The sequence below is a fragment of the Microtus oregoni genome, unplaced genomic scaffold, assembly GCF_018167655.1.
Source record: "Microtus oregoni isolate MIOR12 unplaced genomic scaffold, Mior012 000000F_ref0000247, whole genome shotgun sequence".
NCBI classification, from domain to species: domain Eukaryota; kingdom Metazoa; phylum Chordata; class Mammalia; order Rodentia; family Cricetidae; genus Microtus; species Microtus oregoni.
In genome coordinates this window covers 60966194-60979209 of record NW_024543059.1, presented here as the reverse complement: position 1 = coordinate 60979209, position 13016 = coordinate 60966194, and the positions used below count along the sequence as shown (strand labels likewise).

The 13016-nt window shown below is 38.0% G+C and overlaps 1 protein-coding gene across 1 annotated transcript in view; it reads left to right on the top strand.

Moving 5' to 3' along the window:
* Positions 1 to 13016, top strand: part of Col24a1 (collagen type XXIV alpha 1 chain) — a 228645-nt gene that overhangs the window by 116299 nt on the left and 99330 nt on the right. Inside the window, exons 26-32 of the mRNA XM_041678738.1 lie at positions 584 to 637; positions 1786 to 1839; positions 3692 to 3745; positions 7740 to 7793; positions 8011 to 8055; positions 8177 to 8221; positions 12682 to 12735. Of these exons, the coding sequence (XP_041534672.1) occupies positions 584 to 637; positions 1786 to 1839; positions 3692 to 3745; positions 7740 to 7793; positions 8011 to 8055; positions 8177 to 8221; positions 12682 to 12735 (360 nt within the window). The remainder of the gene's footprint in view (positions 1 to 583; positions 638 to 1785; positions 1840 to 3691; positions 3746 to 7739; positions 7794 to 8010; positions 8056 to 8176; positions 8222 to 12681; positions 12736 to 13016) is intronic.

Below are 13016 nucleotides of genomic sequence, written 5' to 3'. Positions count from 1 at the left end.
ATTTTATTAGTAACATAACAACATACAGAAATAATTCTACTTGAATTGTCATTTTTCATTCTGATATTGTCAATGGGTTGAGGTTTTGAGAATGCAAGGAATTTTAATGTAACTACATTTAGTCTTAATTTTCTAGTGAAGGCTTGATTCCCACGACCCTCCAGAATGAGATCTGCAGTTCTGCACTAGCTCCACAGACCAGGGAAATAATTTCATCAATTGTTCTATAGATAAAGCTCATTTTTTCAGTATGCTTGATGTTTTCAGGAATTTCATGCTCTGTAATCAATAAAAGTCAAAAGAATTCTCATTTGTAAAATTTTAGCAAGTTACATGCTTCTTACAAGAGCTTCTTTATCCATATTTTCTATCTTCATTTAAATAAGATTGCAAACAAGAGAACTATTGTATTAGAAGATTCATAGCTGTGAATTTAAACATGAAAACTTTGTAAGTTTCAAAGATATTAAAAATGAAGATGAAGTATGCATAGAAGTTATGGCTCTGGTGGCTTCTGTTTCTAACCTCAGATCAATCATTGACATAACTCAATGGTTTTTTTTTTCCTTTATTGTTTTAAAAGGGGGAGCGTGGAAGTCCAGGCCCAGTTGGTCCCCAGGGGGAAAAGGGAATCATGGTAAGAGTTCAATGATGTAAAATCTCTGTTTGCAACAACCTACATTAAGAACCCACCTTGACCAGAATTAAAGTGAAAATGCTATTTGGTAATAAATTTCCATTGAAATTTCCTTTTCAACTGTATTCTATCCTAAAATGATGTTCTGTGGTATCAAATCCATGAAAAAGCATAAAAGTAAAATTGTTTAGTAAAAGTATTCTATAGTTGTGGGAGAATAATTAAATGACTATAATTAGCCATACTGGATTAAAAAAATTTAATTAATTTTCTGCATGCTCTTGTGCAAATAAAGTTCCTATTGCATATGCCCTCAACCTCTCTTCCACCACCTTTGACTATGAGGGGTATTTTTTAGCACTTTACAGATTAAGCACCAAAAATTTATCTTATTTTCTTATATCGTCAAGATAATGACAACCAGTAAATTTTATATCTGGGTTGTATTTGTAGTTTATTAAATAGCCTGTAAGTATTATATGACGTTAAAGGGACGACTGTGATCCATTTTAGAACTTCCCCTTTCAGAAAATATATGTCTGGTGGCACATAACATCACCTACAAATTCATTCTCCCTCTCACGCTTTACTTTTAATTTCTACACCATCAGAAGAGCACCATGAGATTATTTTTAGTGGTATTATAATTGGGACAGGTAGTAAACTAACATCTGCATTAAGTCAACCAAGTTCAAGAATCTTTACCCCCCTAAGGCACCTTCCAAATCAGCATTAGTGCCATAATCCATGTGTTCTTTCTAAAAGTTGAGGGACTAATTTTCATCCACCTTTCTTGGCTGTGGAATTCTCTACCTTCTCTTACGAGTCTGTAATTCGTAATATGCATCACAGAGCATAGCTACCATGGCCCACAGAAAGAGGAAGATGTCTTCCTGGTGCTGCAACACACAGTGCCACCTAGTGACCTTCTTTTCCAAGCAAGGACCTAACAAATGGATGTGCAACTTCCATATAAAAACACCTTTAATTTTTGTGGTCCTCCTGTAGACTATTTCCTGGGCTTCAATGTGGGTAGGAAAGAATGATCTCATCAAGCTGTTGTTTTTGTTACCATTTTTAGTTTGCTAATTTTTTTCTTAAAGTAAAATAATTGATTTTATGTCTTTCATATTTCATTTAAATCATAGGGCTACCCAGGTCCTCCTGGGGCTCCAGGACCCATGGGCCCACTGGGATTACCTGTAAGTATAGAATAAACTCTGTGATCCTTTCTTGAATGTCTACTTTAACTTAAATCCGTTGCTTTTACTGTGCTCTCTTTGGGGTCTCATGTAAAATCAGTCATGTATCAGGTAATGGAGATGCTTGTCACCCAAACTGTATGAGCATTCTGAAACATTCCTCAATATCTTGAATTTCCTTACCCCTGCTATGTATAGTAACCAATTTCAGTCTCTAACCTGAACTAATGTACATATATATATATGTATATGTATAATATATATATAATATATATAATCTTCCTTTTGTAAGAAAATAGAATCAGTAACCAAAATACAGCTGAGATCTGAGGAATTAACAAAACACAAGCATATGTTTTTCAACATTTTTTTAAAAATGCAAATATTCACAAACAGTTGAAATTCATAGGAAATGTGCCTTTGGTAAGTAAAACTTGGGCTTTAAATATATCCCATCTGTTGTTTTCAGAAAGATAATTAAATCTTGCCCCTAAAGAGGGAACGTTTGCTTGTCATGGTTTGACAATGTTAGCATGAGTCTGAAGAAGTTCAGCCTCAGTGGTGTCAGGGTGGAAGTTCCCCTTACAAAAATTAGTTATATTATGTTTCATGATGCTTCCTTTCGTAAAAGCAATCTTGTTTTCTGTATGTTCCTAGACATATTGACTTCTAAAACAAGACTAGAACACAGTTGTCAATGTCTTCATTCATATAAAAGAATGAGTAAATTTAAGATCCTGAAATTTGATCCATTTTTATCTACCCAGAGGTCATAACGAAACAGAAAACATGGACTGTTAAATGAAAAATCTCAGTGCCAGGAGCAGAATGTCTTTCTATGAGTGTTTGGTCAGGGAGGCCCCAAAGACACCCAGAACAACCCAGGGTGCCACCATTGCTCTTGTTACTCACCATGACAACAAGGAAAGACCGGAGAATGGAAGACACCATGCTTTAGGGCTGCAGGGCATAGATCAATCTCAAATGGACCAGAAAAGTCCCTGCTGGCTAGCTGTGCGGATTGCTGGTGGAGAAAAGAATTGAAGGTCTTGACCAACTCTAGGCTCTGCAAACTGTACCCACTGGTGCAATAGTGGTATGGTGGTTATGGGGAACCAACTGCTTTGTGATTGCAGCTGAGGCCTGCTACACAGGAGGGATTTCATGTCTGATACTGTAAACCAGGTCAAAAGCCCACAGCTATGAAGAGCACATGGGGAACATACTATTTTTGTTTGGCTAAATGATCGCATTGTCAAGAACTGCCTTCTACACATTTATATTTGTGCTATTTTCTAATAAATCTTTATAGGAGACTTAATAAAACAGTAAACTTGACTTTAATATGGCAACTTAACTTTCATTATAAACTACTTTTGAGATACGAATTTAAAATCATTTATGGCATTTTTCATGGGCTAAGAAAATATATAAATTTTACACATGGGGTTCTAATTGATATCTTTAATAATAACAAAGAAATCGTAACAGTAATAGCCATTGCCTCTTTGGTGGACCATGCACAGCAGGCTGGGTTGACTGGCTGAGTGGACATCTCCTTCCTCTGTTGCTCATGTGCATTCCTTCTGGGCACTATTTGTCCAATGAATATTAAACCCTTCCAATACATCTCACACAGAACTGACATTTTTCCAAAAAGTGGAATATTTAAAAGCAGAACATTAGGAGGAGCACATGGTATTGATTGTTTAAAATTTATTTGTAGGGAGGCTAATGAATATCATTTTTAAAATCCATCATTAAAAATGCATTGTAGAAGAAAGGTATAACTACTGCTCTGGTAAAGGTGCTGTGAGTTTGTTGTTTGAGATGTTTCATCTTCAACATGTAGGGTCTTGTTGGGGCGAGAGGAGCACCTGGGAGCCCGGGTCCTAAAGGACAAAGGGTAAGTACCACAAAAGTATGGTAACCTCAAGAGAGTCACCTCGTATTGATGTGTTCGACAAAGCCAGCTCTACACCTTCTAGAAGCATGCTAACATTTGTCAGGTTTTTGCTGTTTTTATGCTGTTAAGTGGACTACCTATAGTAACTAATGTATATATTAACACACCCACACATACACAGGCACACTATTGATCCAGTCTATTGATGTAAGTAGGAAAAATGTCTGGCTCAAGATCTCAGGCCCACTCTCTGATGCCACCCCAAAAGCTAAAGGAATCAATTCCTCTAGCACACCTGCCATTACTTTCTATGACAGGACCCTGAAGGGAAACCCCACTCTTAAATATCTATATTCTGAGCCCATACAGTGATCATAATGCTTATTTGTTCTTCCTATTTATATGGAGATTTGTACTGTTCCCGAATGGTCATATAAATACCATTGCTAAGACTCTTCCTAGGAGATTCTGCCTGCTGACAACCCACCATAACCCACCATATATCTACCCAACCTTTGCTGATTTCTTACAGTTTATATAACACTTAACTAGTACCCCAAAGGATTCTATGTAAACTATCCCTCAGGTTTCAGACCACAGTGGACTTTCCAAATTTGTGGCTTATGGTCTAGAAACTGTTAAATACCATGGAGTACTAAAACCCACCAAGGGGAAGGAAAAATAAGTCAAGGAGGCCACGATGCCAACATCTAAGTAAGCTGAACGTAATAGCATCATGAAAACTTTTGTAACATCCTGTAGGATGATTGTATAACCGTGCCTATTACATAGCTGCAAAAGATAGCAAGATAACCATTAAGAGGTAGTCATAAATACTAAACTATTACATAAATACCCTTTATGTTGGCCGGGCTGTGGTGGCGCACGCCTTTAATCCCAGCACTCGGGAGGCAGAGGCAGGCGGATCTCTGTGAGTTCGAGTCCAGCCTGGTCTACAAAGGGAGTTCCAGGACAGGCTCCAAAGCTACAGAGAAACCCTGTCTCGAAAAACCAAAAGAAAAAAAGAAAAAAAATACCCTTTATGTTTAAAACATTGCTCATATTAACCTTCTGCTAGCTGGTATGTTTAGCGAGAGAATAGTTGAGTGCAGAGAAGTCATTTATCACCAAAGCACTTCATGCAATTCGGGAAATTATTTCTTCTGTATAGATGATGATGTAAGCTAACACATCCACTACTCTAGTCCTAGATGATGGTGGCTTGGCCTAACGGGCAATGAGGCATCAGCACAGCCTGTATCTTTGCCTTTCATATACACAATTGACCCTTTGAGATAAGTAATAAAAATGAACCCCTAATATCTGCCCAGCAATGCCTTCTGTGTCCAGCTGCCCAACAGGAGAAGTGATAGAGGCAAAAAGACCTCACCTACTCACCCGGGCTTGAACTAAGTCTTTGATCAAGAGATCCCTAGTTCAGCACTCTCTAGAGCAGAGGTATGGAGAGGCAGGCACTGAAGACTGAGATGGACTGCAGGGACAACTATGATGGGAATATGTACGAGCTTAAGCCTTTCTCTGGAAAATTGAAACCTATATGGTCATTAACACTCTGCTAATTGGCCCCTTCAAGGAACTGCCTGTCACCTTAAGGTAAAGTGGCCTTTGGTAGTTTGTTTTAAAGCTCAGTGTTAGGCAACAGCTAAAACATCTCACGTGATAGACTTAGAAAAAAGTTTATATCAGAAACCTTTCCCTTAAGAGCCATGCTAGTGTTAATCTTGTTCAGCGGATCATTTGGTTCCAGCTGTGTAGAGCAAGGGCCAGGAAGAAGACTGCACAGCATCAGCATCATTATTTAGGCATGTGAGTTAAAATTTAATAGGGGTCATACCAGATCCACATCCTGCTTCAGGACCACATAAATACATTGAGTCCATCTGTCCTGCGGATGCAGCTATTTCCTTCACCCATGGACACTCAACCTATCATAATTTATCTCAGAGGTCATAGAAATGGGTTTAGGATTCTAATAAAAGTCTTCCTAAGTAAATGAAGTATTAATATATGATAACATTTTAGTTGACTGTGGTTTCTCCTTTTAATTTTAATATTGGTATGAAATAGCAGGCCCAACGCCTAATGCATCACTCATGAGCCTGGATAACTGTTTAATACGCTTACGTACATTTCAAATGTGAAATGTGCTTTTCTTTAATGGAGTTGAAGTACTCAATTCTCACTCTGGCCTTAACAAACCCTCTCCTGGCTCTCCGTGGCCAACTTTGACATTCCTAATGGCACGGGGGAAAGTGTGGGCATTTTTTTCCTGTAGCATGCTTTCACCCAGAACATACTCATGAGAGACCCATGAGACACTTTCAAGCTGTTAGGTTTTTAATATCATGCTGGGTTTTGTACCTGTTATAACAGTGTGTATCTAATTCTTTGGGGCCCTGTTCTAAAGTTTATTTTGTCTTAGGAGTCCGATAGAGAGTGTGCATTAGCCAGCGGGATGTGTCTACCACCAGGATGTGTCTAAAGGCTGTCAAGCTATGCCTTTAGACCATTAACTCACTCTTACCTGAAGCATAGAGAGCCCCAGTCTTCCTTAGAACAGTGTTTTCAAAACCTTACGTGGCGGCCTTTGGCTTTATGACCTTAATGTGATCTCCTGACTTAGACTTTTTTTTTACACTATACATGATTCTCTTTATCACTGTGAGCACAGACACATCTCTTGGTAAATGAAACAATAAGTGTGAAACAGGGGGCAGCAGTAGTTCAATAGTGAACTGCCTGTTTATGCTAGAGGCTCCGAGTTCAGCACCAGGATCATAATAATAACAATGATAATCCCGGTGAATCATTGCATAAGAGTATTTTACTGTAAAGCAGTATATAAATGAGTAGTTGCGTATGATTTCACTTTAACAGGAAGAGTGGAGCAACAGGTCCTTGTGGGCGTGAGTGCTCCCTCCAAACCCTTGAGTGGCCTGGAGGTAGAAGAAACCCAGGAATTTAGTCTGGAGAGGTCTGTTGTAGCAAACAGCTTTTGATAATAACGTTCTGGACCTTGGTGGGATATAGGAAAAGTCATGGGGCCCCCAACACGGGTCCCCTCCTATCAGCACTTGACAGGGAACGGTTATATAATCATTAACTGCCTTGCTTTCTCGACACACCTCTGCATCCACCAACCCAGCCTGGCCAAGCTAACACTCACCATCCTTTATATCCTTTATGCATCTTCTCATTCTGTCCATCTGTCTGTCCTTCTCACAAGCCCACGAGACTGACGCTGCTCTTTCAGATGGTGTCTCCACTGCTGGGACAAATGTACCAGGTCTGCCTCCCTGTGGACTCCTCTTCTCGGTCCTTCGGTTACTTATTCTTCGTGCAATTTAACTGCGCATTTCATAGGTTCCATAATGAAGAAGCTCGTGGGTCTGTATCCACACGGCCATCTCTTTTCTACAGTAGGTGTTCGTGTGGAGGGCACAGAATTAACTCCCCTGCAAAGCCCTTCAGATAGCTATGCTTTAGAAAGCATGACTTGTCGCTACAGGAGAGCAGTTGGGGCTTCTCTACAGTTAGTTATTGAGTAAATATTGGAAAGATTTGCCTTTAAATAGACTTTCTCTACCCATCCTGTGCCCCTGCCAGCTTCTAGTAACTTCTCTTCAGTAGGCAGTGGCGAGTGCAGTGTCCTGAATGCCCCTTTTCTAAAGATGTAAAGAGAGAATTGCAATTCCACAATAATGGAACTCAAGGAGACGGTTAAGGCAAACAACCCAGCCACTTATAAGCAAACTTTAGCATCATTTTAAGAATAAATCCCAGAGGACTACTGAGAAATAAAAAAATAAACAAAATGAGCAAACCTTAGGTTATAGAAATCCCAGCAAGTCTTGTAGATAGTCTTGTTTTCATCTAAGCTGCTATATGGCATAAAATCTTTAAATCATGAACTTGATTAATATTTTAAAAAGAATCTTTCAACTGAAAATGGGTTATTTTCTTCTATCTGTAGGGACCCAGAGGACCAGATGGCCTTCTAGGGGATCAAGGAGGACATGGTGCCAAGGTACTTGCTGATTCTCCATTTCATGTGCAGTTATATTTTTCAAAAACAATTATGACCTGTATATCTAAATAATGGTGTTCATAATTTTTGCTGCATACCAGTCATAGTTTTTAATAATGAGCTACATACTTGATGATGCCTTTATTTCTGTGTGGTACCATATGTAAGACCATGACTCAAATTCTGACCAATCCATCTCACATTGATATTCTGTTAGGGTGAAAAAGGAAATCAAGGCAAAAGAGGGCCTCAGGGTCTTTCCGTGAGTAATAAACCATTTCTCCTTAAGTATGAATGTTTTTTAACTCCCTACCTTTTACATTTTTTCTTGTGCTACTTTGAGAAAGAGCTATGTGACCTAAGAATTTTTCCTCCACGTGTAGGGCAAGACTGGAAGCCCAGGCGAAAGGGGAGCTCAAGGAAACCCAGTAAGTTTTTGCCTTTGATGTGTCGCTGTCATTAATCTTTGAGCCAATGTGATAACTGTCACTTGTACTTCATTTTCATCGTGACAAATATTTCTCTGAAACTCCTTTGAAAATGAAATGGTAAGACGCATAATTGCAGCAGGGAGTAATAGAGAATACGAGAAGCTTCTATGACCTCTCACCTAGTTTTGTTCTTACTCATCTTGAGTGCTGTTTTGTCCGTTGGAGTGTAGAGCCACACACATCTTGCTTTCTTGTTATACTGCTTCAAGAGTTTCCGGTATTTTATAAATATGTTAGTTTATTTCCCTGCCTTCTAACATCTTACCAGAATTACACAGCTTTTCCCCTGAGAATCAATCATTTCTGTCATCATGAAAGAGGAGAGAAATATTGAAAAATGCATATGTAAACATATACACGTAATAATTACATAAATTAGCACACAACTGTGTTAAGTATTTTAATTGCTTTCATTCTGAATCATAATGTTAATGACTCCTTGATTTTTCATATGAATGTATATTATGGCTTAAATTTAAAAAAACTGATAACTTAAATGGATTATAGCTGAGGAATCAGAAAAGGCCAGGACGTATGCAGTTCAGCTAGTGGTGGTTGTCACAGGTGACAACTTTGCCTCTTCCTATTTGGAATCTGCTGCCCCCTGCCTGTTGTTTTCCATAACAGCGATGTATTTGACAATGATCAATTCTAAAATACTGGAGACTGAAAAGGGAGAAAATAAATGAAGGTTCTGAAAAAGAGCTGTGTTTGGCCTCATGTCATTAACTGGAGGCATTCCGAAAGAACACCCCTGTGTCTCCATACTCATCGGGCCGGGGTTTATGATCCTTTCAGTGTGATGAGACACATCTGTAGATTTTGACCACTTTGCTATATTGCAGGCAAGGCTGAGCTCAAGTCCATTCCTTTAACTTTAAAAATATGAGGCACACTGAAATAGAATTACTGTATATTGTTAAACTTCCTTAGAACTTTTATGCATTTCCAGCTTAGACAAATGGTATATCTCCTTAACCCTGTGAATGGTACTAGGATTAATTTACAACTGTCTTACAGCACACACAGCCCGTAGGCTCCTGGAAGGGTAAAGCTACCTCAACAGACGTCACAGCTATGAGAAGAAAACAACGAGCTTATAGTAGCTGTGGCGGTCTATGATATCTTTGCCTCCACTGACTTAGTTGAACTGGAATTGTAGAAAAGCAGGGAATGTTTCATTAGAAAAGCTAAATAAGCCCCAAAGATTTATATGATCTTTCAGTCTCTAATCCTTTAGATACTGTCAAAAGTAGGCAATACTCTATAACACAAGGATACATTAGAGATCAGACAACCTTTCTTGCATGCTCCTAAAAACAGCCCAACCTTGGCTTAATAGGTTGGCTGTTTAGCGTTTATTTTCTTCACCTGTGAGATGAAGAGACTGAGAAGATCTGTAGAAGAATCTTCCTCTAAATTCCCCTGCTCTTCCTCCTCCTCTCTCTCCTTCCTTCCCCATCCTTAGTCTTCCTTCTTTTTCTTTGTGGTAGAGATTGATCCAGGGTCTCAGTACATGCTCTATCACTCATCTACCCCTACCCCCAAGAACCCAAACTGTCAAGATGGTACCAGCAAATACTAAGTGACCCCAACAATATGTAGTACCCTAATAACTCTGAAAACTGGGAAGGGTGTATTTGTCTATGAACCATCACTGTTCCCATCCACCTGTAGGTCTGTCCCAAAAGTCAAAATCAGAAAGAAAGGCCGATAGTTTCGTGGGATCATGGAGCCTGGGTGGCTATTTTTTGATTATCTAAATCATAAAAATTGTAACATTTCATATATTACTGAGTTTTTAATGTTAGCATTTATCAAACCATAAATAGGTGTGGAAAAATCTCAAGTCTTGTATGTCTCTGATTTTCCCCTTTGATTCTTTCTAATTTTCTTTCATGTAGTTTAAAATTCTATTATAATTTTGTTCAATTTTGATTATTGCTTTCTGGGCAATACTGTTTTGGAAATAGCCTAATTTGATATGAGCATCACTCTTGCTAGTCCTTCATAGGCTTGCCATTTACCTGATGTGTTCTTATCACCAATTTTATTTTAACCCATTTGCATCTTGATATTGAACTTGAACATCTTCTAGTTGGATCTTGTATTTTATTCTGATAATCTCTGCCTTTTAATTACAGTATTTGGCCCACTTCTCTTTAGTCTAATTGTTACGACTAGACTTAGGTCTATTTTGTGCTTTGTTTTTCTTTGTTTTGTTCAATGTCTTCTGTCTTAAAAATTATATCTTACTATTGACTTTTAATTTGTACTCATTATTAATTTAAGTAGTTATTCTAGGTAATGATCAACAAACTTTTCCTATAAAATGCCAGAAAAAAAACCATTATGTTACACAATATATGCATAGAAACGTATTGTCATATAGAACAATTTATTAGCATGTCTTTATACTGTGGTTATTTTATGTATTACACCCATGGGTATTATGAATTCCTCATTGTAAACAAAGCTTTTGTCTGGATACTAATAAAATTTCATTTGCTTTAATATAAATTGGTGATATACATGAGAGTCGGTATGAGGAGATAGGCTTTCTGACCATCTTCCCATTTACAATTTTCAATGATCTTCTTTCCTTCCTGGAGGTTTGAATGTCTAAATGCTGCCATTTTCCTAGAGCCTAGAAAATGTCTTTTACGTTTCTTTTAGGAAAATATGCTAATGGTGATTTATTCTAGTTTTGATTTGTGAAATGTTTTTATTTTACTATTAATCTTAAAGATAGTTATCATTGGATTTAAAACTCTAGATTTAATCCTTCACCATAAAGAGGCCATTATTGGGAGAGAGGGGGTCTTCAGGGGAGAATCCTCATGTGTCCCTGTTGTTATGGCTCCTGAGTCAGATATGTTGTTGGTCAAATACTGGTTCTGTCACATAGTGCCTGATTTAACATTTTATAAATTATCCAACCTTTTTTAACCTCAGTTTATCAACATTTAAAAATAAAGTCATAGGTTGTGAGGAATTCCTGCTCTTCCACAGGATCTGAGTTTTATTACCAGCATCCACATTGGATAGCTTACAACCTCCTGTAATTTCAGCTCCCATGGATCCAGTGCCCTCTTCTGGTCTCTGCCAGCACCTGCACATTAATGTTACACACACAGACACACAGACACACAGACACACACTACTGCCACTACTACTAGTAAAAGTAATGATAATAAAAACAAAATTTGAAAAATCAATCTTTTGTGATTATAAGAACTGTGGTTATTATTGCATACTTAGTACAAACTCCCAATAAATAACCACAATAGTCTTTGTTATTCTCGTGGTCATTTGTTCTCATGATTACTGAGTTGAAGTCATGGAGTAGCGATTTCTGCTATAAAGTCATATGTTATTAATAACATCTGAAAAGCCTTAAACCAATTTGTTCTTTTCCTCTTAATCCTCAATAAAAATTGTGAACATGAAAATTGTATTCTTGTTCTGTGAAACAACCTTGATGCAGAATCCCCATTAATGGAAATACTACATTGGTTCTGTATCCAAACACGCTTGAAACAAAGAAAACTGAATTTCCATCACACATTTCAGTTGGCAGAATGGACAGAGCAAGGCCTTTGTATTGATCCTGTGTATTGATTTAGGAGCCTGAAGTGAAAAAAGAACATACGATTTTCAAAACTGAAATGGAGCTTTAGCCACAATAAAGAAATAAATGAATAAATAAATGAAAATTTAAAATTAAAAAACCAGTTTTATGTCCTCTTAGGCAGAACTAAAATATAACCCATCAGTTGCACTTCTGGCACATACCCAAAGTGATGGAAAGCCACGGCTCAGATACTGCATACCCATGTTCACAGTAGCAAGTCCACAATAGTCAAAAGATGGAGTGACCTTAGTGTTCCCTAACAGATGAAGAAACAAAAGGTGGTTTATGCATCCATAGAAATACCATTCAACTCTAATAGAGGTGTTTTGACCCATGCTACAAGGAGGAACCCTGAAGCCGTTCTACCCATTAAATAAACCAGACACAGAAGAACAGTTATCATATGGTCTCACTTACAAAAATTACCTAGACAGCCAAATTTGGAGACAAAACTAGTCACAGGGAACCGGGAAAGAGACAATAGGAATAAATGAGTTGTTAGCAAGATTTAACTGGGAGGATGGAAGGATAAAAAGGTTCTGAAGATGGATGCTAGGAACGGTTGATAAACATTGTGGATCTACTTAATGCTAAATCAATTATATTCTGTGGTTATGGTAAACCTTATATATATTTTATGACAAAAAGGGAAAATTAAGGATTACATAGAAAAGAACCTACAGGCAAAGGCAAGGTGTGTAAATTAGCTAAAACTAGTTTTCAGATGCCATCTCTTCTACAAGTTTCTCTTTTGTTTGTCCAGGGCTCACAAGGGCTCCCTGGCAGCCCGGGAGACAGGGGGCCTGCCGGAGAACCAGTAAGTTGATTTTTGCTCTTCTAATTGTGGCTTTTTTTATGAGGTACATTTGCTTTCCATGACTGTTAGTCCGCAGTGCTGTGAGTGGCCTGCTTTAGAAACAGTGTTAACCTTAGATAGCAAAGACAGACTCTACAGAATGGATGTTTTACTGTATCCACTCTGCAGGATATAGATAAACACATATATGCGTGTATATATTATATGTGTGTGTGTGTGTGTGTGTTGTCATCACTGTGTTTATGGCTTCATGCAGTCAAATTTGGTACTTTTCTCTGTGA